General features: G+C 39.5%; 1 protein-coding gene across 1 annotated transcript in view; it reads right to left on the bottom strand.

Annotated features, from left to right (window-relative positions):
* The window catches only part of Pard3b (par-3 family cell polarity regulator beta), a 979071-nt gene that overhangs the window by 595866 nt on the left and 356644 nt on the right, over window positions 1-26561 (bottom strand). The window contains exon 3 of the mRNA XM_051153919.1: window positions 18037-18208. Coding sequence (XP_051009876.1) covers window positions 18037-18208 — 172 coding nt within the window. The remainder of the gene's footprint in view (window positions 1-18036; window positions 18209-26561) is intronic.

Genomic DNA, 26561 nt, shown 5'->3' with positions numbered 1-26561 from the left:
CTCTGAGAGGTGACAGTCCCTGCTCCTGGTCCTCTGAAAGGTGACAGTCCCTGCTCCTGGTCCTCTGAGAGGTGACAGTCTCTGCTCCTAGTCTTCTGAGAGGTGACAGTCCCTGCTCCTGGTCCTCTGAGAGGTGACAGTCCCTGCTCCTGGTCCTCTGAGAGGTGACAGGTCCTAACTTGGCCTCAGTGCATCCTCTTCTTTCTGCTCCTTCTCTCTCTATGACAATTTCTCATCCCAGTGCCTCTCCCCAGATTCTTCCTTTATACTCCAACAACTGTTTTTTTTTTTTTTTGTATTTTGGTTGTTTTTCTTTCCAGGCTTTTTATTTGTCACCTTTTGGACTCTGCTTGTTAGCTGAAACAACACAGTGAACTCTCAGGGAAAAAAATAATGGAATGATACACTTCTCCAAGTAAACTGACAAATCATATATCTGGATTTTCCTGGCATATGTTTACTATTTGGTGTTGTATAAAAAGCAGTGACATAAAATTGACTCCCAATGGGAAAAAAACAAACAAAAATACCCCTGTATAAAATACTGAAGCCAGATTGTAAAGAAATAGATGAAAATCCATGTGGAGGTTTTCTTTACTTCAATACACTCATACATACATTGAGGAGACATTTATTGACTCGCCACTATACACCAGGCACGCTACCAGGGGATAATGACAGAACAGCACTCAAAAGTCAGGACGTCCCAGAGCTCAGCAACAAACATTGCAGAAAGTCCATGCTGTGAGAAACACATAAACAAATATGTACGTCCTTATAATTTGTGTCCCTGAACTGCATAAAATCTTTTTTCATATTTTGACAAAGTTATGGCCATAAAAATATTCTTAATGAAAGTATATGTGTTACCAATCAGCAAACATTCCATTCTGGTGGTATTTTCAGAATTCAAGAGAAAATACCTTTTTCCCAGAGAAAATATTAGTCTTCTAAATTTGCATGTCACCCCAGGGCTACATTTTACAAACACATTTATTTGCAAATTGATTGCCTTCACTTCATCAGTTAAGTGCTTTAATTTTATTATTTCTCAGGATATTTTAACTGGGTGCTTCTTAGTCCACATGTTTATCAAAGTCAAAGCTACTCTCTGAGTATGAGCAAAGGCACCTTTGAAAGTTGACTTGCAGCTTATAGGACACAAGAGTACCATTTACTACAACAAGCCAACGGTGCTAGAGAACCATAGAGTCCCTTACACACCTGGGAAATTTGATTCAGCACCTGTACTATTGTTTTAGAATATCTCCCTAAAGGAAACAGTTCCTCCAGGTAATGAAAAATACCTTGAAAAAGAAAGAGAGCTTTCAAATTTTGAGGAACTGCACTGGGGGAGATATGCAACAAAAGACTATTGAGAATCTTATCTCCTGAGTTAGAATTTCATCCCTTCATTTTATGGCAAGGAGATAAAAGGTTGGCTGAGAGATGGGAGAATAGTGTCCATCAAGTGTCTGTCAAGTTATCCATTGGAAAGGTCACTCTGATCACAATGATTCTTCTAGCTGATTTCATATTAGGAGATTTCTTTTTTGGTCTAAGATTTTTTTAAACCTCCCCAGACATACTTAGAAATACAGAAGCATCTTCACGTAGGCAGTGTGCAAATCATTTCACAGTGCTAATACACACACCCGGATTGCACACCACTTGCATGCTTCAGAAATATAAACGTGCTTAAGGCAATAGCTAATTGTTGGATGGCTTCTTCCTAGGAAAGACCTGATCCCTACAGAAAAGGAATGTCACCATCAGAGGGACTGTCATTCTGGCCTTTACAGCTAATGTGATGTACTGTAAAACTTGATTGAAGAGCTCAAGGCAAGGCTGTGATTTAAAGGAGGGAAAATGATGATTATTACAAATTAATAGTTGCCACAGTGTTGAGCTAAATCACACAGAGGGCTGATTTGCTCTGTCCATGACATTTCCTAGTTCCATAGATTTGGTTCAGGGAAGGATAATTCTGCAGTTTATTTTTATTCTTTTAGTGCCCATGCCCTTGTGAAACACGGGGTGGGCTTATTTTCTTGTAGGCTGAGGTATCGTTTCAGGCGGCGTTGGCACCTGGTAAAGTAAGGGAGCTATGGGAAACTAGTTCTGTGTGGTTGACCAACAGAAGCCGCTTCCAAAGTCAGCACATACAGCAGGGCTAACACCTCCACAGAGACCCTAACTCCTTTGCCACTAATCTAGACCATGCACTCCTAGCTTCCGTCTTCCATTTCAAAACCCTTGTCAGGTGTCATGGCTTGTGCATGAGGTAATGAAGTGATTTCCCATATAATCACATTGGCATAAGGAGTGCCTTCTGCTGTGGAGGCCAGGCTGGGAGCCAGCTGCTCAACACAGCTTAAGGAAGACCTTCTGACCATTTGGACAAATCCTAGCCATGTTTATGCTTGTACTTCAGGACAATGATATACAATGTGATTTTTTTTTTCTTCTGGATGCATCTTAGTGAATTATATGTGTACTCATGGGGTAGTTATTGTATATTTCTATATTCATTACTCCGTTTTTTTTTTTGAAAAATTCATCTACCACATACACAAAGATCCTTTCATTTGATATCTATCATTTAAGTTTTCAGTCTTGATCCAACATAATACAGAATGCATTTCTCAGGAAGATGATCACCAGAAGACAAGTAATTCTGCAGCCTGGTTTTGAACAAAAAAGAATTCAAAGACAGAAAAATAGAAAGAGATGGTAAAAGAGGGAGAAGTTCAGGGAAGAGATGAGGATATAAAAAAAAAAAAAAATAAGGGGAAGTGGGAAGCAGACTGTGCAGGAGGACATAGAAAGGAAACGCCTGAGGAGGAAAGGCTAAGCTGGACAGGTGCTCCCACTCCCTGAGCCATGCCTGTAGACTGCACTGAGTATGCCAGGAGTAGGAACAGGAGAGAGGAAGGGGAATTCTTTCCCAAGACAACTTCTCGTGTCCTCCTTTACACCCCTTCAGCTCACCAGCTCAGCAGTCACTCGAGGCTCTTCAATTATAGCCCCACACACTGCCTCCATCTCTAGGTACTTAGGCTGGGAGGAAGGCCGGGTTAAGGGATCCCATGTGCAGTACTCCAAAGGTCCTTTTCTTTCTAATCACAGTACTTGTGTTTTGTAAGAGGAGGGGGCATCTCTCCCAAACCCCGGGGCCCAGAGCATTCTTTAAGGCCAAAGTAAGTGCTTGTCCACATACTTGTAACTTACAACACCCACTCACACCTCTATAGCTTATCTAACACACACACATTTACCTTTAATAGTAATGTCATTTTTTATACAGAAATGAACATATGCTCCTAGGAACCTTGCTCTAACTTTAAAACTCTAAGAAGCCATTTTGCCAAATTCACCTCATGTGCTTTTAAAGCCAATTTCAACCTCAATATGGAACTCTAAAAATTTCAGTGATAGAGTAGTGGAATGAATCCATCCACACATATGAAAAGTATGTTAATTATTTTCAATTGACTGATGAGAAAATTGAAAAATCCTGACTATTACAAATATGTTTAACAAAATCTATTAATACTTGTCAAATAATGCAAGTCAGGTCTTTTTAAAAAGAAATATAGCTTTTTAATTTTTTTTTTTTTTCTAATTTAACTACTAAATTACAAATGCAACAAAAATGTTCTCAAACTTTGAATTTTTGGGGAAACTTTGGTTAGTTATTTCACTCAATGCTTTAAATTTTCTTCACATTAGTTGAATTATTATTCTCTCTGAATTATCAACTGGACCTATTAGTTGATTTTCATAATGTAATATTCAAATTTCCTTAGGGGAAATTCTCTCCCTTCCCAGTCTACATACACCACAAACTGGTTAATACCCATTGTCCCCTCAGTGGCGTTAGAATCTCTTGGCCGGCACACTTCTAAGCAGGTCTGAGAACGCATTTCCAAAGAAGTTGACCTGATAAGAGAACCTCCCTAGAGAGAGTGTCAGCACTCCATGGGCTGATGGGGATTGGCAAGTGGGGGTGGCACACAAGAGAAAACTTGAGGAGCTCCTGCTTTCAGGCCTCTCATTTCCGCTTCCTGATTTGCAGGTGAAAAGCCACCACAATCCTGCTCCACGCCTTCTCTGCCACAAAGGACTCTGTCTTCTCATACTATGGACCCAAATAAAGTGTTCATTTCTTACGTTGCTTCAAGTCCGATATTTGATCATGGTAATAAGAAAAGTAACCAATACACCACTCGCGCAGACTTTGGGGGCATTGTTTAATAAGGCCTCAGCTTAAACTTTGGAAACAAACAATATGCTCAATTAATTACAAGTAAAGTTAAAGGGGAAACAAACATATTTGTTAATGGTTTAATAATTAAAAATTATTTCAGGGTGCAATTATCAAATAGGGAGATTCTTACATCATGTGTGAAATACATGAGACACAACTTCCAGATGCACAACCCTAATTGCATTGGCTACACCAAAACTTTACAGAATCAATCATTTGAGTTCTCATGACTCTGCTAAGAAAATATCTGTATCAGTCTCCCGCAAAAACTCAAGCTGTGTCTACTTACACTAAATCAGGTGGAAAATGGAGGCGATTATCCAAGTAATCTAAGCAAAACATGACAAAAAAACTACTGCAATTATCTGTATTCCTTAGGACAAATATTTTCAGTTTTTCTACACTTTGTTAATTATATCCATTCTCTTCTTTGGACATATGCAATCTAGAGTTCTCCCCTCCAGTAAAATCAAATAAAGAGAAAGACAAGTCACACAGAATATTTCCTAATTTATAAAAACAGATTGATTTTTCTCTTATGCAGTAACCAATTCCTGTCTTGTTAACTCTGTACCAATTTAAATCCCCAAGTAAATTTGTAGATTTAAGAAATAACAGTGAATTGTTTTTTATCATTTACTTGCACCAATATAGTTCTTTACTCATTTCAAAATACATAATTAGAAAATGGTTTGAGGCGTTTTCTACACACCTAATTAAATACTTGTAGCTTTATCTTGAACGTTCCGTGTGCTGGAGGAAGTTGGTATCAGTGTGAACTGAGAGTGAGCATTTTTATAATACTGCAAGACAATTTGTTGGCCCACAGAGTCGCTAGGCAGGAGGAAGCCAGTGTCCATGTTAACCAGCAGTTGGGATATGCTACTGTTTTGGGCTTCTTGAACATGGAATGGGTTTGGGGGAGTACCTCAGTTATGTTCAGAGCTGGCCATAGCCATATGTTCTCTAAGCTTCCCAATGTAGTCTGCTAGTTAGAGAAATTGAAAAAAGAGTTCTTTCAGAAAGCAAGAAAGAACTATTCCATCAAGACAGTGACACCATGATATACAGATACATCATAAAGCTCCATCCTACTATGCCAGTGCACTGTGTATATAAACACCATCTATGAATTCTCTCAGTGAGAAAAAAATAACCAATGTAAGATGACGGATTGCATGTGAACACCTTGAACACAAATCTGTATTTCACTAATCTTTACATTTCCATGGAGAAGATTACTGTCTAATCGATATGGATAGCTAGTGTTAATTAGTTTAAGGTAATAAAAAAGTATTGTTTCTTTCTCTAAAGATACTTGGAAATAGCATGCACACATTATAGCAGTGCAGGAAAATTCTTACAAAGCGCATGCTAAGTCAGGGTAAGAACATAAGGGTACACACTGGAGTTAAGCAAAAATCAAAAGGATCACAGCAATGGCTCTCCGGCAATTCTCTAAACACATGCAGGAAGGCCCTGCACAGGCCCAGCAGCCATCGTACACGCCACTCTGATTAATGTCCTGGCCACTGTTTTGTCTTCAATTAACTGCTTTACCTCTCATGTAGCTTGAAGTGAAGGCATACAAAAGATTTAAATTCATAGTTTGAAGGAAGAAATAGAAGGCCAGAATATATATATTTATGAAAATGCAATATGGTTTCATGGGTGGAAAGTTGGAAATGGGAAAAAGAGGCAGGATCAGATGAAAAGATCTGTGCATAAACATAAAGTGATTTCATACTTCCATTCTAAATAACCAGTAAATCTGATGAAAATAACAGTGTCTAACAGTTTCATGCTACTGATTACTTGACAGGCTCTACTCGGAGCATACATGCAAATGTCCTTACTTGTTGCTCACAGTAACACAGCCAGGCCATTGTCATTCATGTATTATGAATGAGATAACAGACACAGTGAGGTTAAGTGACTTCCCTGAATTCACACAGCTTGTAGGTAGCCGAATCGTATTTAATCACACTTCCTTCAGGCCTTGTGATTTTAATTTCAATGCCATATTGCTGTGGAGTAAATATGTACTATAATCTCCACATTTCTCTATTCCTAAGTGTCTAATGCCTTAGACGGGAAATGTAAAAAATATTTGGGGTTCTGAGGGAGAAAATAGCCCTTTTTGCAGAGACATGAATTGTAGAAAAGAACCTTGCCTAGCTTCTAGGAACTTCACCATGCTGAAATGACAGAGCATTACGCTACCAATTGAGTGAGTGCTACCCAACAAATGCTAAATGTTTTGTTTTTGTTTTTGTTTTTTTGTTTTTTTGTTTTTTTTTTTTTTTAAAGGAGAACAGTAGGCAGTCAAGAAAGGTCTTCTAGGGAAAATTAATTCTTGAAAAGCTCTTTGTATGTCTAAGATGCTGGGGTATATGTGTGCACGTTTGTGTGTGAGAATGGGCATGCATGTGCCTTGGCACATGTGTACAGGTCAGAAGAAAACCTTAGGCATTGGTCTTCATGTTTTCCCTAGTCTGAGACAGGGTCTCTAGTTTGTGCTGCATATGCAGGATAGCATGGCCCACCAGTGTTTCTCTCCCATGCTGTCCCTGGACTGCTGCTTCATGCTGATTCTGTGCATCTGAACTCAGGTCTCCAAGCTTGCACAACCAGTGTGTTACCCACTGAGCCACCTCTCTTGTTCTTAAAAAAAAAAAAAAAAAAATCTTAAAAGTGATGATTGTTTCAGAAACCAGAGAGCCACAGAACGTAGTCACTGATCTCAAAGAAAATCAGCCATGATTCTTCTCTTCAGCCCAAAATACAATGACTATAATGAATCATCACTACAGTGTAAAAGCAAATCTGTGGTCAAAAGAGGATGGGAACATCAATGGATTTACTTAAACATGTCTGTGTCCCACAAACAAATCAGGATGAAGTGTCAGAAACCCTTGGAGAGGAAAAACCCAGCCAGAAAAGTAGAAAAGCCTCAGTGCAAAGGAACCAAAGAGCCAGTCTCAGACTTCTTTCTGTTTGGGCACAACTAAATCTTTTTTCCCTCTTTTTTTATTTCTTAAATTTTATTATTCAGATTACATCCCTATTGTTATCCTCTCTCTTGTGTCTTCCCATGCCTGCTTCCCTCCCCCTTTCACTCTATCCCCTCCCCTAGAGCTGTGACAGAAGGGAACCTCTTCCCCACCATATGGTCACAGCCTATCAGGTCTCATCCTGGTACCTGCTTATCCTTTCTCTGAGTGCCACCAGACCTCCCCACCTAGGGGAAGTAGTCAAAGAGGGGGCACCAGAGTTCATGTCTGAGTCAGTCCCTGCTCTTCACACAACTGTGAAGAATGCACTCACTGTCCATGGGCTAGATCAGAAAAGGGGGTCTAGGTTTCTTACATGCATTGTCCTTAGTTGGTACAGGAGTATGTGCAGGTCCCCCTGGGTCCAGATCCGCCAGTCTTGATGGTCTTCTTATAGGGTTCGTGGACCCTCTGGGTCCTTCTATCTCCCCATTCTCCCAGACCTTTTTCACCTGGAGTCCCAGTAGCAAGTCCCACAATCTGTCCCAATCCCCCTGTAACTCTTATGGAGAGTGTACCTGCTGAGTTCACCAGTGAAAACAGAGCGCTCTCCATAATCACTGCTTAGAAATAAAAGAGCACATTTGCCTGGAGTGTCTGTCTTGAGGTGGCAGGATGGATGCATGCATGGAGAAAGACATAGTCATCTTTCAATCCATTACACGTAGGGAGACCTCCTTGGGCAGCCAAGGACATTACTGGCTGCGTCGGGAAGACCTGGGGTCTGAGTGTTTCTAATTGCTTTAAGGTCATCCACTGTCCAAACTGGAACCCCACACAGACTGAAAACTTGTTTTCCTCCCAGTCAGAACTGAGAGGCAGATAAAAGACAAATGTTAAGCAAGCTGTGGGGAGCCAATGCTCACTAAGAAGGGCCCATATGTGAGGAGCTCCTGAGGAGCTCAGCTAACTTATAAGGCCAAGACTTATTCAAGTATGAGGTCTGGTAACTGTAGCCTCTATTGGAACAGCAGCAAATTATAGAAATGGAAGCACAACCAAGTTAAGAGAATCACACACTAATTTATTTTCTGTCAGAGAGATTGTGAGCTGCTTGCGGAGGTGTTCATGGCTTGTGTTATTTTATATTCCTCTGGTAGCCTTGCATAATGCTCTTCATCTACTGAGACATCAATAAATAATTATTGACTAACTGAAGCTGGTGACAGGCACACCACCATTTTTTTTCTAGTATGGACACCCAATACACTGATTTCCATAGTTACATTCTTAAGTCTAGCCCTCCCCAAAGAGCAGATGTTAGCTGTGCAGATGCCGAACTCCTTACTAAAAGGCCATTTCACTGTAACACCAAACTGAAGTCACAAGGTCAAAGGACATTCTTCCTGAACTGTGACTAAAGGAAGGGGTTCGCCTCATGCTCGCATATCTCTGGGGTAGAAAGTCTATTTATTTTACAAACACAAGTGGGGTTTAATTGATCATCATAGTTTCACAGCAGCAGATGACAGCAAACCATCTAGCTTTGTGCATTTGTGCTATTTTTTTTAAGGACAAGTTGGGCATAAAAAGACATAAAGACAACATTTCTCCCACAGTTTTTAGAAATAGGGGCATTAAAGTCACAACTCCTTTTAGACAACCTTATATAAGAGCTCAAATACAAGTATTATAATTTTGCATGTGTTGGGGTAAGGCAAAACGCCTACTCAGTCTCCTTGATCATATGCCTTAAGTAACCATAGCTAAGCATTGTATATAAACAGAAGAAAATGAGATGCATCATACCTTTCCTTTCCTCTAACTTTATACATGGAAACAAAGTCCTAGAGTTCTTCCATCTGTAGAGGTCTGAGGAATTCATATCATCTCATAGCTACACAGATTAGTAATCAAAACTTATCCTGACCATTTGAAAGGTACTTATATTTTTCTGATAGCTAGAAAAATGTTCTCAGTAAGGCAATGCCTAAACAGATTGAGGGCTGCTGTTTTGTTTACCATAATATGGATGCATGGCTCCAAAGGCAAACTGACAAGGTGTGCTGTCGATAGCTAGGAGGGCCTGCCTTTTATCTTCCAAACATTAAAAGGGTAAACAAAGGATAGATAATTTCGTTTGCAGCTATGGCTGAGCAAAGGCTGTCATTGTTATCACTGTGGATGTGAGTGTGAGCCGATCAAGCTGTTTTAGGATTTCTTACTTTCATTTGGCCAAATGAATATTTCAGAAAAATGTTCTAATAGGGCATTGAAAGGAAATAACCAAATGTGTATATACTAAAGTATAATTCATCATACAGCTTTATGAGAAAAAGCAAATGAGAAAGTCTCAAGCCAGTCGTGAAAGCGTGTCCAACTCTGAGTGACCTGTCCTTAAGATGGATCTTCTGGAAATAATTAAATTAGTGAGGTTTTTTTTTTTTTTAATCTTTGCCCATCTGGGCCAAAAAAAAAGAAACACACACACACACACACACACACACACACTCTCACACACACACACACACACACACATGGAAAAAAAGATAGCTAAACCTTGTTTTTATAATGTCCACACAAAACCTTTATCATACATAGAATTTTCAGCAAGACTATTCAAATATAAACAGCAAAAGAAAACCCAAAAGACTGGAACACCATGGCCAGGGATATTGAGAAAATAACAAATATACACATATCTACAAAATGCTTCAAAATCTGGGTCAGGTCATCAAGAAATGTTTGGTACAGGTAAGTACTATTTAATAAGGCAATTTAACAGCACACCGTAATTGACAAGCTGAAAGCAGAGGCCATCTCTGCCTTCATTGTCTTGGCTGCCTCACGGTAGCTGGAAGAGAGCAGAGAGATGAAGTTCTGGTCCAGGCAAGAGGACTGGGGCTGTGATGAAGGGAGGTGGACACGCCATAGGGGACTTTCTTTTGTTATTTCCTCCTTTCATTAAAAATATAAATCACAAATCATTTTTGTCACTGGTCCGGGGTGCTCCACAAAGCTGAATATGACAGCATCCCTGAGAATATCCTAACAAGGAGTTAGGGACCAGGCCTCTGAGAATGTGGCTTCACTGGCCTTACTATTAAAAGCAATCTGCAAAAGAGGCTTAAAAACCCAGGGGTCCAATATCAAGTGAACGGTGGGAAAGGTGACCTTTCATTCCGTTTGTTTATGAGAGGATCTGCGGGCTCCATCTCAGTATGCGTCCAGCATTGGTAAGAGGCCAAAGGGGAGATGGCAGACTCTGTGTTTTTAGAGGTCACATAATCAACTTAGAAAATACAGTAGAAAAGACCAAGAATGAAAGCTTGGGGTTTGGTTTTTTTTTAAGGTTTTCTCTTACAGTTCTAGTTAAATATGAACCCTGTACTAATAATTTTCTATTTAGAGTACAACAAACTTAGCATCCACTTAGGCATTAAATGAAACAATTAGGTATATTGTACAAAAATAAAGAAAGGAAATACAGGGCAGCTAAAAATAAGTCAGAAAAATAAAAATTGAAGTGAGACTAAGATATGTCTCAATGAATATAAAATAAAAAAGAGAAACTGAGATGGTGGTCATATGTCTTCCTGAAGAGCACCATTATATCACTTAATAAACAATGTCTTATTTTAAAATCCATTTATAAGAATAAAGACCATTTTTATGCAAACCTTATCAAGTTAACCTTCTAGAGCTATGGACTGAACTTGGCAGAAGCCTGGACACACCCCATATTTCTCTGTGAGAGGGAGCAATGTTAACTGTGCTTTAAATTGCATATTCAAAGTATAAGCCATGTTCAAAGTATTCATCATTGTCCTTAGCTGAGTACAAACAAAAATTACTCCTGTGCAGTAATTAGTGTTTAACATTTCTTAGGACTAGGCTACACTAGAATTGACTTTAGTTTTCCAATTCACTAGTATGATCTGGCTGTTTTCCAACATACATTTTTAGATATTTATTGTATAGCCTGTTATTCCCTGCCCTCCCCATCCCGCCCCTACCCCCACCCCCGACCCCCCAACCCCACTCCCACCAACATCATAGGCAACATTTCACCTACTCTGAAAAAAAAAAAAACTAAAGTAAAAACCAAAATAACAATAGCAAAAAGAAGAATGGTGCCTAGAACGAGTTGGACAGCCTGTCACCTCTTTAGTCCTGATTTACTTACCATCAGACCAGGAAGCAGCACACATTCTGTTGACTATGTGGCCATGACTGATGGATGATGGCTTAGCAAGGTCACCATAGCTAATTACAGCATCATTCATCTAGCCTGCATGGGGAGAAAAATACCAGGCTCCCAGAGAAGAAAAAAGAAAAAGAAAGAAAAGCTATTCTACAGCTGCTAACTTTTGAATAATCAGCCTCAAAAGAAACAAATAGGATGAAACTCAATGACCAAATTATGACTTATGGATTCACCCAAGCAAATGACCTCAGTTCTGTGGTGATTTTAGCTCTGGGTTTCCAGCCTGCAGGAGAGCACTTTTAGTAACAAGGAGGCCTCACAGGCCTGGGTGCTTTGTGGTGGGGATTCAAAGGCTTCCTCGGGAGCACAAACCAACCGTGAGCTTTGGTTTGCTATGTGTGTGGTGTGAGTGTGTTTTGGTAGGATCAGATGCCAAGACTTAAACTCACATTATGGGCACAGCAGCTACTTACACACTACAGCCTAATTAAAGGAATACGCTTCCCTCTTCGCTATGTTTTCCCGAAGATCAGGGTCATAAAGGGATTTTGTTTCCTTAAGAACTGAGAAAAATGTTCCCATATGTTGCCTTTATGCCCTGAATTGTTCAAACTCACATAGAAAATGGTAGTGATTTCCAGCAATAATCCGGGGCTACACAATATTTTCTAAGAACTACTGAAAGAAAATAAAGAGGAGAGAAATGAGTGTTTTGAAAATAATTCTATTATAGCAAACATATAATCATAATTTCCATTTCTTTTTTGAAGAAGCACAAACACACATGGAAACAATAAAGCATCCGAGGTACCTTTCAAGTCTGGGAAACAAGACTTGCTTGCAACAGAAAGTACATCATCTTCAAAGTTTAACACAGAGAGAATAAAGCTAGTATATTTCAACTCCTAACTTTAATCAGATTTCTTTACATCTAGGTAACGCAGATCACAGGAGTGGCAACAGCCAAATCCAAAATACTTTTTTATCCTGAAACACTATTTAAATTGCATTGCTAAAATAATTATAACCAAAAGGACTATCTTTTCATGTAAGCTTGAACCCAAAACAGCAACTTTCAATCAAGTACTGAGTAAATTGTGAGAAGACCCAAAATAAAACTCTTAATTAATTGGGGTCATGAGATGGAAAGTGACAGAAGCACAGAGCTTGATTCAAACTCAGCTAGGTATTAGTGAAATGTTCTAGAGACAATGACAGCTCTCAGAAGCAAAACAAAGGCTCAGTTTACAGAGGAGAAAGGCGCAGCTGAGGGCTACCACAGCAAGGAGCCATCTATGTGACTTTCACTCTGAATCTTCATTTCAATCCAAATGTGCAGAAAGATGTGGTCGTCACAGAGACAAGTTACATGGCTTAGGACATCCCTCTGGAACTCTGGAACAAACACTTCAGAAACCTGGACCAGCTCCATGTCACTTGTTCTCAGGTCAACCTTGAACAATCTCTACATAACGTGTTATACAGAATGGAGAATGAGGTACTACTGATCAAAAAGATGACATGAAGAGTAGTCATGGTAAAGGTAGAGGAGCCTTATTTTTCCAGACTTCAAAGTAAAAGTTCCCAGTATGGCCCGACATGTAGAGGCCTGAAATAGCAGCAAAGGTGCAGAGGTGTCTACATTGTAGAAAAGGATACTGTGGGGATTCCATTATCATATTGGTTTAATGTAAAATCACACATACAGACACACACGCACACACACACACACACACACACACACACACACACACACACACATTGGCATGCTGTATGTATGAAGTGAGAGGACAATAATAAATACCCAGCAACTTATAGGGTTCACATACATATAAACATACATATAGGAGGCACCTTTGATTTACAATTATCCATAGCATCTGCTTATTAATTTATGCGTTATCTCCAAAAGGATATGAAGTGTTATTATTATCACATCTAGTATTTAAAGGGCATGGATAATTGAAATATACAATTCATCAAAAAATGTCATATAAATGAAGGGACATGATGCTAGAGGCCCAAAGGATCAGGTTCTAATTGCAGTTTTTAACCAACTAGTCACTCAACATCAGAGCAGACAATGAATCGAAGCTTTCACACAGTCATTTGTAAAACGGTGTCAATCACCTGGACAATTGCTAATTCTAAAACCCTCTGCAACTGTATTTATAATGATCATTATTCTAAGGAGTGCATGATTCCTTAGAGTAGAAGTGAGCTTCCTTGCTGTGGGACTTCTAAGAAGCATCTGGACTCTGCTTGCTGTCTTCACCAATCCACTATACTTCTGTCTTCCCTTCTACTGTAGCTTACCCTGTTTGTTCAGAGATGGAGAAGGCAATAGTATCTGATTGTAAGCAACAAGCAACGTTCCTGCTAACTAGGACCAAACACCTGTCAAATCACTGAAATATGTTCAGAAGTACTAAAGGGCTCTGGAGGGGATGGGGAAAATTCTTGAGGAAGGCAGCTTTGAAGTCCAAATGGATTCTATGAACATGACCGTACAATTCTACCTGCTGTTTCAGCCCCGAGTTCTTCTCTTAAGTAGAATGTTGTGTTAGCACTTTCTGGGATGTGTGATAAAAGACAATCACCAACTCATAATTTGTTAGAACCGAGTCTGGTCCAGTCGCTTAGTCATTAGAGAATGTAGTAAAAAATTCACAGTAGGAATAATTTAGATTAAATGACCTTGGAATTATGTTACTACCCCTTGATTTAAAACGTAGCTTGCAAATTAAATATATATACACCCACATATCATTAGTTTATAGGACATGAAGAATTGAAAGTTACTTGCTGTACATTTATGTATAAATGCTGCCTTAGAGATTTAAACAACACTTTACAGAAAGAAAGCATTTAAGATTGAATAGAAATAGCACATGTGAGCTTACCAGATAAACAGAGACAAAAAAGGTAAGTAAAAGTGAGCAAGATTTGAACACGAAGACATTAAACATTTGAAAGAAATTGCTAAAATAGCAAATGGCTCATGATGACTGCAGGTGGGTGAAGCACCCATGAAAAGTGATCAGCAATAAAGACCACGAGAGCGAAGTGCCAAGATGCCATGAAGGTCTAGGGCTCAGTGTGTGGCATGGCCTGAGCATCCTTCAAGAAGAACTGCTCCTACAAAAGTGCTATTCCTATCCCAGCACCCCCTCCATGTGCTGACATAAGCTGGAACTTGGGGTGCACCACACTATGTAATCCAGCCACATCCCAGAAGAGCCATGTCTAGGTACTGCCCAGTCCCACCCCAGTCAGTGTATGACCACCTCATGTGTGAGAACACTAGCAGGAGAGCAGAATGGGCAGGTCAGATCTGGATGTGTTATGAATTTATTTAACTTCTCTATTAGAATAAAAGCCCAGGGTTTTTAGTTACAACTAAACAAAAGTATTCAAAAGACAATCGTCTCTCTAAAGTTGTCCCAATTAAGAAGCTATCTATGTGTGATGGTTGATCTTCACTGTCAACTTGAGCAGGTTTGGAATCATGTAGAAGACATGCCTCTAGCACTGCCTTGCAGATGTTTAATTGCGGTAAGACCTACTCTGAATGTGGGTAGCACCAGCCAATAGATAGGGTGCAGACCTTTATAAAGGGAGGAGAGGTGAAAACAAGCTTCGTGCATTCTTTGATCGATCTCTGTTTCCTAACTATAAATTCACTAATGATTAACTAATGTCAGTGGTTTTGTTACAGAAACAGATGACATGAATGCTCTCTCCTGTCATCATTGACTCTATCTTACTAAACAAAATAGACGCGTGAGCCTCTGTGTTTAGCATTTTCTATGCTTTGGTTTATATTCACAAAGTAAACTCCCAGAATGTTTTGTTGATAATTTATTCTATGGACAGCACCTTGGAGATAGTACAGTAAAATGGTTCCTAACGCTTGAACCAGCAAGCATTCACATCCAGGCTCTGCCACCTACCCAATATGTGACCCGAATGAGCTACTATTTCTCTGTTTTGATTCCTCATCTTTTGAAAGAGAGACTATTAAAACATGATTAGCTAATATTAAGTCTTAGAAGAATTACAAAAAATAAAGGAGTAAGGGTAGAAATCATTCAATGTAACCTCTTTATGTCACTGGTTAATATGTATTCCTATTGCATAGATACAATTTTCTGTTCCCACACCACAAGACAAATCAGTTACAAAGAAAGAGGGATTGAAGAGATGGCTCAGTGGTTAAGAGAGTGTACAGCAGTGGATCTGAGTTTGGTTTCCAACAGGCATGTCTAGTGGCTCACAATTGTGAGCCTGCAGCTCTAAGAAATTCACCATCATGTTCTAGCCTCCAGTGTAACACACACACACACACACACACACACACACACACACACACACACATTCAAACAATTAATAATGAGTGTTTTACAAAGAAATAGATTCAGAGAGGCAGAGAAAGGTGGATCTCTGTGAATTTTAAGCCATCCTGATCTACAGAGTGAGCTCCTGGGCAGCTAAGCCTACACAGAGAAACCTTGTGTTGGAAAACAGAAACAAACAAACAAAAACAAGACAAAAAAACAAACTAACAAAGAATCTTAGAGTCTACTTTGAAAGAAGGAGAGTTTGAGTTCTTGGATTCAATACCACTATTTTTATCAAATGGTCCAACAAAAGAAGCCATGACAAAGCAGAAGAAAAACAAACTTCTTTTCTGAAAAAGCTCACAAGAGAAAGGTGAAAAGAAGTTTCTAGAGGCTGGAATACCCTGAGTTTCAGCCTTTTGACGCCCACAGCACTTGCTTATAAATAGAATATTAAAACAAGCAAGAGCAATTTTCTCCTTTCGTCTTCCCTTATTGCCTAATTTTCCTCTCATACCATTTGCATAATGGATAAAAAGGCATCCATTATGCAAATGAACGATGGGGCTGCAAGGTTGCTGAAGCCACAAGCCTGGCTCCAGAAGAGGAACAGCCGCCAAACAACCCTTTGCCATCTATGCTCTAGTAGGCTGTTTTGTTAGCTTTGATAAGCAGGAAAATTATAAAGAGCATAGGTCATTAATTTCCATTTGGCTTGTTTTAAAAGAAACAATACAGATGCTTCAGAAAATTCAGACAAGACAAGGTTGTTCAGTTTGGTCATGTGTGTGTATGTATGGATGTGTGTATATATATATATACACACACATGTATATATACACACACTTGTATATGTGTGTGTATTTATATATGTATGTATAATAAATTTGACAGTAATTTTATTCATTTATTTTTGAGCCAGCATCTCAGTATGTAGATTTGGTTGTCCTGGAAGTCACTATGTAGATCAGATTGACGTCAATCTCACAGACATCTTCCTGCCTCTGACGCCTGAGTACTTGGATTAAAGGTGTGTACCACCATGGTAGGCAACAGTAAATACTAAATTTCAAATGAGTGGGAAAGGTACTACATATAATTTTTATAATTTAAGTATTTCCATTTAATCTCTCTCTCTCTCTCTCTCTCTCTCTCTCTCTCTCTCTCTCTCTCTCTCTCTGTCTCTGTGTGTGTGTGTGTGTATGTTCTTATGCATGCATTCCAAGTTATACCTTTAGAAGTGAGAGGATAACTTGAAGAAGTTGGTTCTTTCCTTCCACTTTGTGGTTCCCAGGGGGATAGACCTATGGTTGTTGTGATTATCAGTAAGAATTTTTATTGGCCCAACCTTCTTTCAAGCTGTTTTCACAATTTTTTCAAGTGCACGTTCTTCTTTAAAAAAATTCATATGCCTTCTGAGGAGTGGGGACTGTGTCTGTCCTTCACCCATGAGAATTATGTCTACATAAGTTCTAGCCAATACACTGGGTAGTCCCAGAACGTTGTGTTCACAGTCAACTCAAATAAATTTACTTTAAAAATTAACACATTAGTGGGTTGTCAAAAATGCCATGTTATTAAACTTACCTAAACTTATTTCTAGAAAGTATGAACAAAAACAGGTATGTGAGGAATACAAGACAGAAACTTTAGAAGAATATTTATTTTCATTTCCCATACCCTCAAAAACAAATATTAAGAAAAAAGAATTCTCAGCCAAAATACTAGGTAAACTTCTTTTTTGAAAAAAAAAAAAAAATCAGGCAATTTCAAACTTCAAAACCAACTTCCCCACTGTCTTCTCCAGTGACTAAGATGTATATAGGAAGAAAAACAGGCCAGCTGGAACAGGCTGGAACGGAACCTTATTTTGCATGTTGATTCCCTGGTAACTCCTAGTTTTCTCCAAATGATGAACTTTATAAAAACAGTGACGCTTCTAGGAAACAGGAGAACCTCACCCTTACAGTCTTCCTCCTGGTGTGATTCTTCAAAGGCACGCAATTATGCAATTGGCAGTCATGTTTAGTTCACAGTAAAAGCTGTACCTCCTTACCTGAGCTCCAGGAGCAGCCAAAAGCCTTAGAAAACTTACTTAGAGAGAAGACGAACCAGTTGTTTTTATAAAGAGCAATTATTAATATGGTGAACTTCACAGAGAAGAAGGTTAGTAAGTTGATGTAATTTACAACCAAGGGGAAGGTGTCATCAGCAAAATCCACCTACCTAACTTCAGAGCAGAAGGGGTTACTACAATTTCTCCGCCGATTGGTTTAAACGCAGCCAGTTGGGCAGCCACTTCTGTCTCGAAAGCTTCTGGGCTCTGCTGGTCCACAGGGTTTCCACTGAGGCTCTCAATCTTCCTGAGTGGCTCTTGTTCGTCAAACACAGCAATCAGCTGCAAACGAGTCCAACAACACTAATTACTTTGTAGGACATGCTTATCACAGGGACAGTGTGTCTAGTTGATTGTGATCTTTACTGGGTCTTAAAAAAACAAATGTCGCCTTAAAAAAATCTTGGCAGTTTTAATATTACTATGCCAAGATGCTTAAATATTCAAGAATATACCCAACACACATACACACCAAGCACAGCAACAGAACACAATGCATGGCTTGTTCTTTGTTTGACTGTCTATTCCTGAAATGGTCACTTTGGGCCAGGTCTCATTAAAGGAATGAAATGGTTGCCTCAACCTCTTTCCTCGTGAATCTGTCTCACGGCATGTCTGTCTCTCTGTTAGTCTCTGTGTCTCTGTCTCTCTCTCTCTATGTCTCCTGCAAAGACTCAAACTCACACCTTCACATACGCTAGGTAAGTAGTCTAGCAGTGAATACACGTATGCCCACAGCCTCACCCATAACTTTTTCTAATATGCCTAAAAGTTATCTGCTTCCAGAGTCCAAAATATACAATAGACAAAAGATGAATGGGAGAATACTTTACAGAAGCACGTATTCTAGACACAAAGGGGTAAACATTTCCTCATGACATCACCTTTCTAACACAATCTCAACCACACACACTTGCAAACAGGCTGTTAGTAGATGTGCTCGTCGCATGCACACACGTGTTCCATGTCTTTCATATCATCACTAACATGAATGTTTTAACTTAATTACTCCTAATTTCATATCAATTTTTATTTCATTTACCATTTTGCATGTTTAATATAAAAAAACTGAAATGTTATTTCCCATGAAATTTGTGACCGTTTTCTATCAGTCATGTGATGCCATGCCACTGTAAGACAGTGAAGGCAGATCTGCTGTGACCGTAATTTTGCCCAGGAGCCTGCTCCAAGAGAAGAATTTCTAATGTTCCTTGTTGGCTAAGGTAAAAGAGACCAAATGTGAACTTAGAAAGCAACTGACAGATGCTACTGCCAATCCAAAGGAGTACAGTATATATAATTTTGAAAATTGCTAGTAACTCTTTGGATATACTTCAGTCATTAAATAAAGCAAGTTTACTCATGATTCAGACATTTACCCAGAAAGGCGCTCAAAGCCCCATTCATGGGGGAAGCTTGTTGTCAATATATTAATAACACAAATGCAGGGGTAACCAATCAAAACACTGTAAATTCCAACTTAGTCTTTCAAAAGAAATGAACACAATTAGGCATATGTAAATTGGCTATTCAAAAATAATCTTCATAATTGACTACTCATTTCCAGTATGGAGACTTCTTTAATTGGAAAACCCAACAATCCATTCACCACAGAAAAGAAATGCTTACTCCCAAGGCATTATTTTTAATTCTTGAAATTGAGCACAAGCATTTTCTGTCTTTAATTGCTAGCACTGATGAACTGACTTGAGATAAGACTTAAATAGATTAATAATGAAACATTATTCTAGTATAAAAATAACCAGCAAAACTAGATCTTTCCAAACGTCTAACTAAAAGGAAAGGTTTTACACTTTCAATCTTGACTAGAAAACAAAACAACGTTTAAAATGTGGTTGAATTATTTTCTTCATTATTTCTATGCCATATTATGATTTTAACTATGCACACTGTAAATTTACATATATTCTGAATGTTTATTCTGATGTACTCATCATCTAGGCAGTGAGATATTGAATTGGTCCTGGGAGCAGTTTGTACAAGTAGTTTCTTACTTTTCTCACTTCCTTCATCATTGACTCTCAGTATCAACTATGTATTTTGAATATTGCAGAGAAAGAAAAAAGGACATTAGTCATATATATATACATACATACATACATACATACATACATACATACATATATATAATGAAAGCTTAAAATGGATAGCTCAATACAAATCATTAGATATGCTTGCTCTACAAAATCTTTACTGTTACCTACACATTATACCCACAAAACCTTACAGACTGTGCAGGGACAATATTATACCCACATATCTAATGGAAAAACACAGTTTTTTGGAGATTCTGATTGCAAAGATTATGGACCACATGGTGTCTGGTGATGGAATCAGTTGTTTTCTTCAGTTTTTCTGCCCAGAATTTTAGCTCACATTGTAACATTTTCTTACAATGAAAACTATGGAAAGAGATGGTACCTTAGAGAATTGCTCTAGTTTGGGCATGGATGGGATTGGAACCAAAATAATGTGAATTCCATTATTTTGCTATAAAGCATTACAGGGCTGTTCTGTAGATGATAATTATTGGACCTGGATGACTCCCACATCGAAGGATCTCTTCAGTTAATTAATTGCTCACACTGTCTTCCAGGCTCAGGGTTGATGGGATTTATCACAGGACAGCCTCATCTGGATCACTGGATGAAACAAAGTCTACTCCTGGAAAGAACAGAGCCAGCTCCGCTCTCTGATGTCCAAAAAAACTCAGCCTCCCTGTACGGCGGGATGATGAGAGCTTCTACCAGCTGGTCTCTATCTCAACAGCCAGCACGTGCAGGGACTTGCACTGGCTTCCAAACTGGCTAGTCATTTAAATCACATGCTGGAGGTCCTTGTTAACTAAATTACTTGATTCATCAAGACATCTCCATTACTAGGTATCAAAGTTACAAGGAAATCTTTCTTATCACAGAGGTACAGTGATTAGCATAAACCATTCTGTTCTCTCAACAGAAGATGTGCTGGCGTCACAGCATCTAGCATATAGAAGAGGTGTCCTGCACCCTCCCCTTAAACCAGGCAGGGGTACCTCTTTCCAGAGGGCCAAGGCTACGAAAGAAAGAATTATATTTAAAGGTTTCCACATTAAAACTTTCACAACGGTTCTTCCGAGGCTACTATAACGCCAACTGTGCAAAATGCATATGCGAAATATTTGACTCGGTGTCTTCTCTCAGATGGTCTGCCGGCATGCCTTCTGTTCTCCTTCTGCGATGCCATTGTTCTCATGGTACCAAGTGTAGCCATGACATTTTCAAATACCCATAAGCACAAGGGATCTGCTCATATGGCCTGATGACAAACCAAGCTTCTGCCCTCACAGATTTCTGTATTTAGCTATCTAATTTCCAGACACACTTAGGAAGGTCAGTGCACAGAAATGTTATTAATTTATTTATCCAACAAAACAAAAAGCCTTCTCGGGGCCCATTTATGAAAGCATGAACCACACCATTTCTTGACTGTAAGATAAACCTTGAAGGCTCCAAACAGATTCTGACTTGCTGCATCTGCTTTTATGAAGATCAAAAGGCATCTGGAAGGAAAAAAAGGCATCTGCACATGGCCGAAGCCAAGCCGCTTCTCTCCTTGATTGTAGGGCAGTGCCGAACCCTTTGTCACTCTCTGTTTTCCTCCTGTTCTCCTACAGCATCATGATGGCTAGGTTTCCCCTTCAGCCCTCTAGGTCTTCAGTCACATTTCCCTTCATTTATCCCTCTTTACTACCTTGCCTGATCTCTGAAGATGCCAAGGGACCTATGGCTACAAGGTTATGAAGTCACCTGATCCATGATTGTTACAGTAGAGGCAAGAAGAGTCTACATTTACCAGACCTTCTAACCAAGCTTCAGGCTCGTGTGACCAGCTGGCCACTCTCTCCAGAACTGTAGAACAACAAATCTTTCAGAATCCTTTCCATACTCCTTTATATAAATATTAAGAGCACTTGATCAGGCCAAAAGCTATGTAGCAATTCTTCCACCTTTCTTTCTCCCTCTAAAGCTACGCATGTTCAATTTCTCGAAAAAATTAACCAGCTTTTGATAAGTTCTCACTACCTTTGCTGTCACCAATTTGGATTTAGTTCCCAGATGGTTATTGCAACAGCTTCCTCGCTGGTCTGTTTCGACAGAGACATCTTCCCTTTTGTGGAGTGAATACTCAACTCAGCATTAATGACAATCTCAGAAAACACTTGAGATCATGCCTGTCCTATGCTAATGTGCCTGTAGTAGCTTCTCACCTCACACGGAGGAAATCCCACCTTCTTGATATGGAATCTGACGTTACAGGACCAGTGACACTTCTGACTACATGTTTGAATTGCTATCTCTCTTGGCCCCAGGACTCTGTACAGACAGCCTAGTATCTCTGTACCTAACTTGGTGGCTTTCTACGCCATCTTTTCGGAAAAGTTGCCCACTGCATCTTACGAGGCTTGAGCTCTACTCTAACGTCAGGCTTTTCCTGGCCCTGCTACAGTTCCTGACTCATTGACTCCCCAGCATGCCCTGTGTTCCACCCTTGAATACTTCCTTAGAGCTTTTAGCATGGCCTCAATGAATTACACACATTCTCTCATCTCTCACAGTTTTTGACTGTCTGCCCTTACTTCATCAGACTTGAAACTTCAAGAGGACAGTGGCTTTTGTCTGTGTTTTCAATGGCTTTTACCTCCATGAGTTAGAACCACAAATATAACATAAATATGTATTTGCTGAATAAAAAGAGTGAATGATAAGGTAACATATATATAGTAAATTCTAATACATTGACTTTTTAGTTTATGTATTCAAATTAAAATTTTAAGAATATTCTTAACATCTTAGGCAACATGGAGGGAGCACATGTGTGCGTATGTGCTGTGTGGCTTGTGTGGAGCAAAGGACAACATTGTAGAGTCAATGCTCTCCCTTCAACTTTTATATAGATCCTATGGTCTGGATTCAGATCGGCAGGCTTACAGAGGGACATTCTTTTACCTTTGCCCTCAAAGGCACTTTGCTGTTCCTTAAAAATATTCCAAACAAATATATATGGCGTGAAAGTGAGGAGACAGCATGCATGATGGGAAGTGAGGTGGGCAATATTAGCAGTTTGGCCCTAAGTACTCCACTGAGGGCTTTCTTCCAAGATACCATTCAAGGCAGAGGCATACAGTATATGCCCAAAGTAGCTTAAAAACAAATGTGAATCAATCCGGGCAAGCACAGACACAGACTGAAGTGATGTGGCATTATCTCAAAATAAAGGGCCAGCTTTGTTCTACAAAATCATGGACTCATGATACACTCTGCACTTTGAAAAGTGCTGTTTAACTGCGGGGCATCCCAGTATTTTTTTTTTTTCACTGTCCCCTCTTCTGCATGGGAAGCTTTTGTGTGCAGGCACACAGGCACATAGAGCAGCGATGCAAATCATGCTAATATAATTCTTTGAAATACATATACCTTATTAAGGATGAAACAATTTTGTTTACTAATGAGATACATAACTTGTTTATTTTTCCATGAAGAACTAAACCTTAGCTGAATGCTCGATATTGCTGAATGAAGAGCATCTTCAATATTTTTCAAACTTGACTGACAGCTTGATTTGATACTTAACTGCTGTTGGATGACAATACAATCTATCTGCGCCTCCCACAACTAAATCATTGTGGTCTTCTAAGAGCAGAACAGTTTACATGCTTAGTAAAAATCACTAAAATCGGTAACACAGAGATGATGCCCGGAATGTGAGCCAGGCTGTCTCAGGCCGCCCTTGCGTGTGCTCCACGCACCGCTTTAGATGTCACGTCAGTACAGAGTGTGCGTGGTGTATTCGGAACAATGGCTGAAGTGGAGTCCCAGGGGGCAACACATGCAGGTGCCTCAGGAAACACCCTGGATTCAGTGTGCTTGATTTTGACTTGATTTTTGGCCAACGTATGTTGGGAAACCTTCTACTGTTGCCATTTTGTGACCTCCCACATTTAGCTATAGGACTAGATAGACAGATAGAGAGAGAGAGAGAGAGAGAGAGAGAGAGAGAGAGAGAGAGAGAGAGAGAGAGAGAGAGTCATAAGACATAATTTTGGAAGTTGTATTTGATTGTAGTATTTCTATACCCCTGACTGAGGAATCAGGTGTAGTATACTTCTCAAGGATTGGTTTTATATTTATTTTTTTTGAGCCTTGGCTGTCCTGAACTCACTTTGTAGACCAGGCTGGCTTTGAACTCACAGCGGTTCACATGCCTCTGCCCCGCGAGTGCTGGGATTAAAGGCGTGCGCCACCACAGCTGTAAACTATTGTTCTTAAGCTGGGTTTCAGTCGCCAGTTCTGAGTGTTGTTCTAAATTTAAAGCTGAGTGGTTAAGTTTGGGGAAGTCTGGTGTCTCCTTCCCTGCATGTCTAAAATGAATGTCCAGGAGCGTCCAAAGAAATAATGAGACCTCAGTGTAGAGAATATTTCCTCTATTTACTTTGTGCTTTGTGAAGATTAAGAGAAGGGAAAAGTCAACAATAGTAAACACAAAGACTCAAGTGAAATAAAATAGCTTTGTCTAGCTCATAATACATCTCTTAATAGCAGATCCGATCAAAGGGCCATGTGTGCAATTTTACCCCAGCACTCTCCTCTCATGGGCTCAGATCTGATTTTTGTATTTGATCCAAAAGGCTATGAAGACAAGTTGGAAGTTAATTCCCCACCAACCTGTGTGGTATGTGGGTTTCCGGGTGAGGAGACAATACTAATTGCCCCAATAATATTCCCAGCATACGGAACACGGAGCATGGCGTCTGGAACACAACGGTGGTTACATTTAATTTTCTTTCCTAACACAGAGATCACTCCCTGGTCTGCCGACTAAGTCCCACTTGACTTGTTTATCTGTATCCTGTATTTGCTTTGTTGTTTCTCTTTAATCTCGTCATCACAGCGTTGACAGAGGAACACAGGCTCTACCAAGATCAAACGCATCAAATGGGCAATTTTGGGTCTTCTTTTTATTTTCTTACTTTTCATCACGCAAGAACACACAACCCTTGGAGGTGCGCTGCTGCTCCTCCACCCAGCCCTGCATGGTTTGTGACACTGCTCCCATGCAGCAGTAACTCGAAGTACTTTGCCAATGTCTATAGTTCCTACATTGACAAGTAAGTGTTCTAACAATAAATGCCACCAAGTACATTTACTGCAGAGTCCCTCAATATTCACTGTGTGGTTAGTTCTCTTGTCAACCTGTAGCATTCTGTCACTTTTATAGCCTGTATTTTTATAATCTGATGTTATTATCCTTAGCCTGTGCAGAGAATAAAAAGGAGGAGCCAAACACTCACAGAACATTAAAAAAAAAAAAACTGTACTTATAAGGGCATTTTTATTAGCAATTGCACTGAGAAACATTATAATTCTATTTTAATTACATGTCAAATGAACTAATGAACTGATATTTTTTTTTAAAAAGGCTTCTTTCCCATACTGACTTCTTTGGGTTAAACTGTTGAACTTAAGGGATTGCACTTTTACTGTTTTCTACATATTCCATGTTGCCAACAATTATATGGTAAAATTAAAAGACTAAGGACAGGATCCTGCACCACCCGGCTGGAATCATTCATCTCAAATCCTAATACACACAACTAAGTCTAAGCAAGACTGGGAGAGTCCGCGTGGAGGAAACGCAGCTTGGCTGCCCGTGGCACTGAAGACAGCTAGGATCTCATGAAATTCAGGCTTCGGCTTGGAAGTAAGTGATAACTGCCTACAAGAGCTGATCCGGTGCCACTTTAAACAAAGGCTTCAAGATGGGTTCTTCGTCTCTGGAGCGTCGTGACATCTAAAAGCATTACAAATCACCTTAAAATGTAGCAGGTCCCTGTTGGCATCTTCACTGAACACTAGAATCAGACTTAGTACCCGCCAGGCTTGGTACTTGGGGGCTTCATTCTCGGGAGCGTCAATCTACGTTCAGTAAATGAGATAATCCTATTTTCAATTCCCTCTCAAACTGAAAATTCATAATTGGGGCCTTTATAAACTTTGTAGCTTTAAGCTTCAAGTGAAAGAAAATAACATGATTTCTTTAGCTGTGCTTAGGAACTCTATTCATCCTTATCACATTTAAAAGAGGCTTCTGAATGAATTGTCCCATAACAACAAAAAGTGTGCCTATTGAAAAGCCACCCACATTTCAACCCCAAATACATTTACCTCCTTTAATTATGCGGCAAGCGGCTAAGAAGTCGGGTGTATGTTAAACATATTAGACTGAATCGTATTCTCCCTCTGAATGACTTAAATGGAATTTTTAAAGTGGTGTGTAACCACTTGACAAGTTTGAGCAAATCTTGAGTTTATTTTCACTGCATTTTTTAACATCCTTGCTGAAAACAGCTCACCATTTATTAAACAGTATTCACTCTACACAAGGGAAGCCTGGCTCCCAGGGAGGTTAAGTGGCAACTATAAAGTCCTAATCCAGGGGTAACCCGGGGGTACACAGTTATGGAAATGTATGGATGCACAGCCCGGACACAAAACAAGCATTATCAGGTCAATACAAATGTCAGAAAATTTAAAACTCAATGTATTTGCCTATATAGGAATAATATTTCTTCTGC

This window comes from Acomys russatus, chromosome 12 (genome assembly GCF_903995435.1).
Source record: "Acomys russatus chromosome 12, mAcoRus1.1, whole genome shotgun sequence".
Taxonomy (NCBI): Eukaryota; Metazoa; Chordata; class Mammalia; order Rodentia; family Muridae; genus Acomys; species Acomys russatus.
Note: the sequence above shows the minus strand (reverse complement) of the source record. Positions and strands in the feature narration are given on the sequence as shown.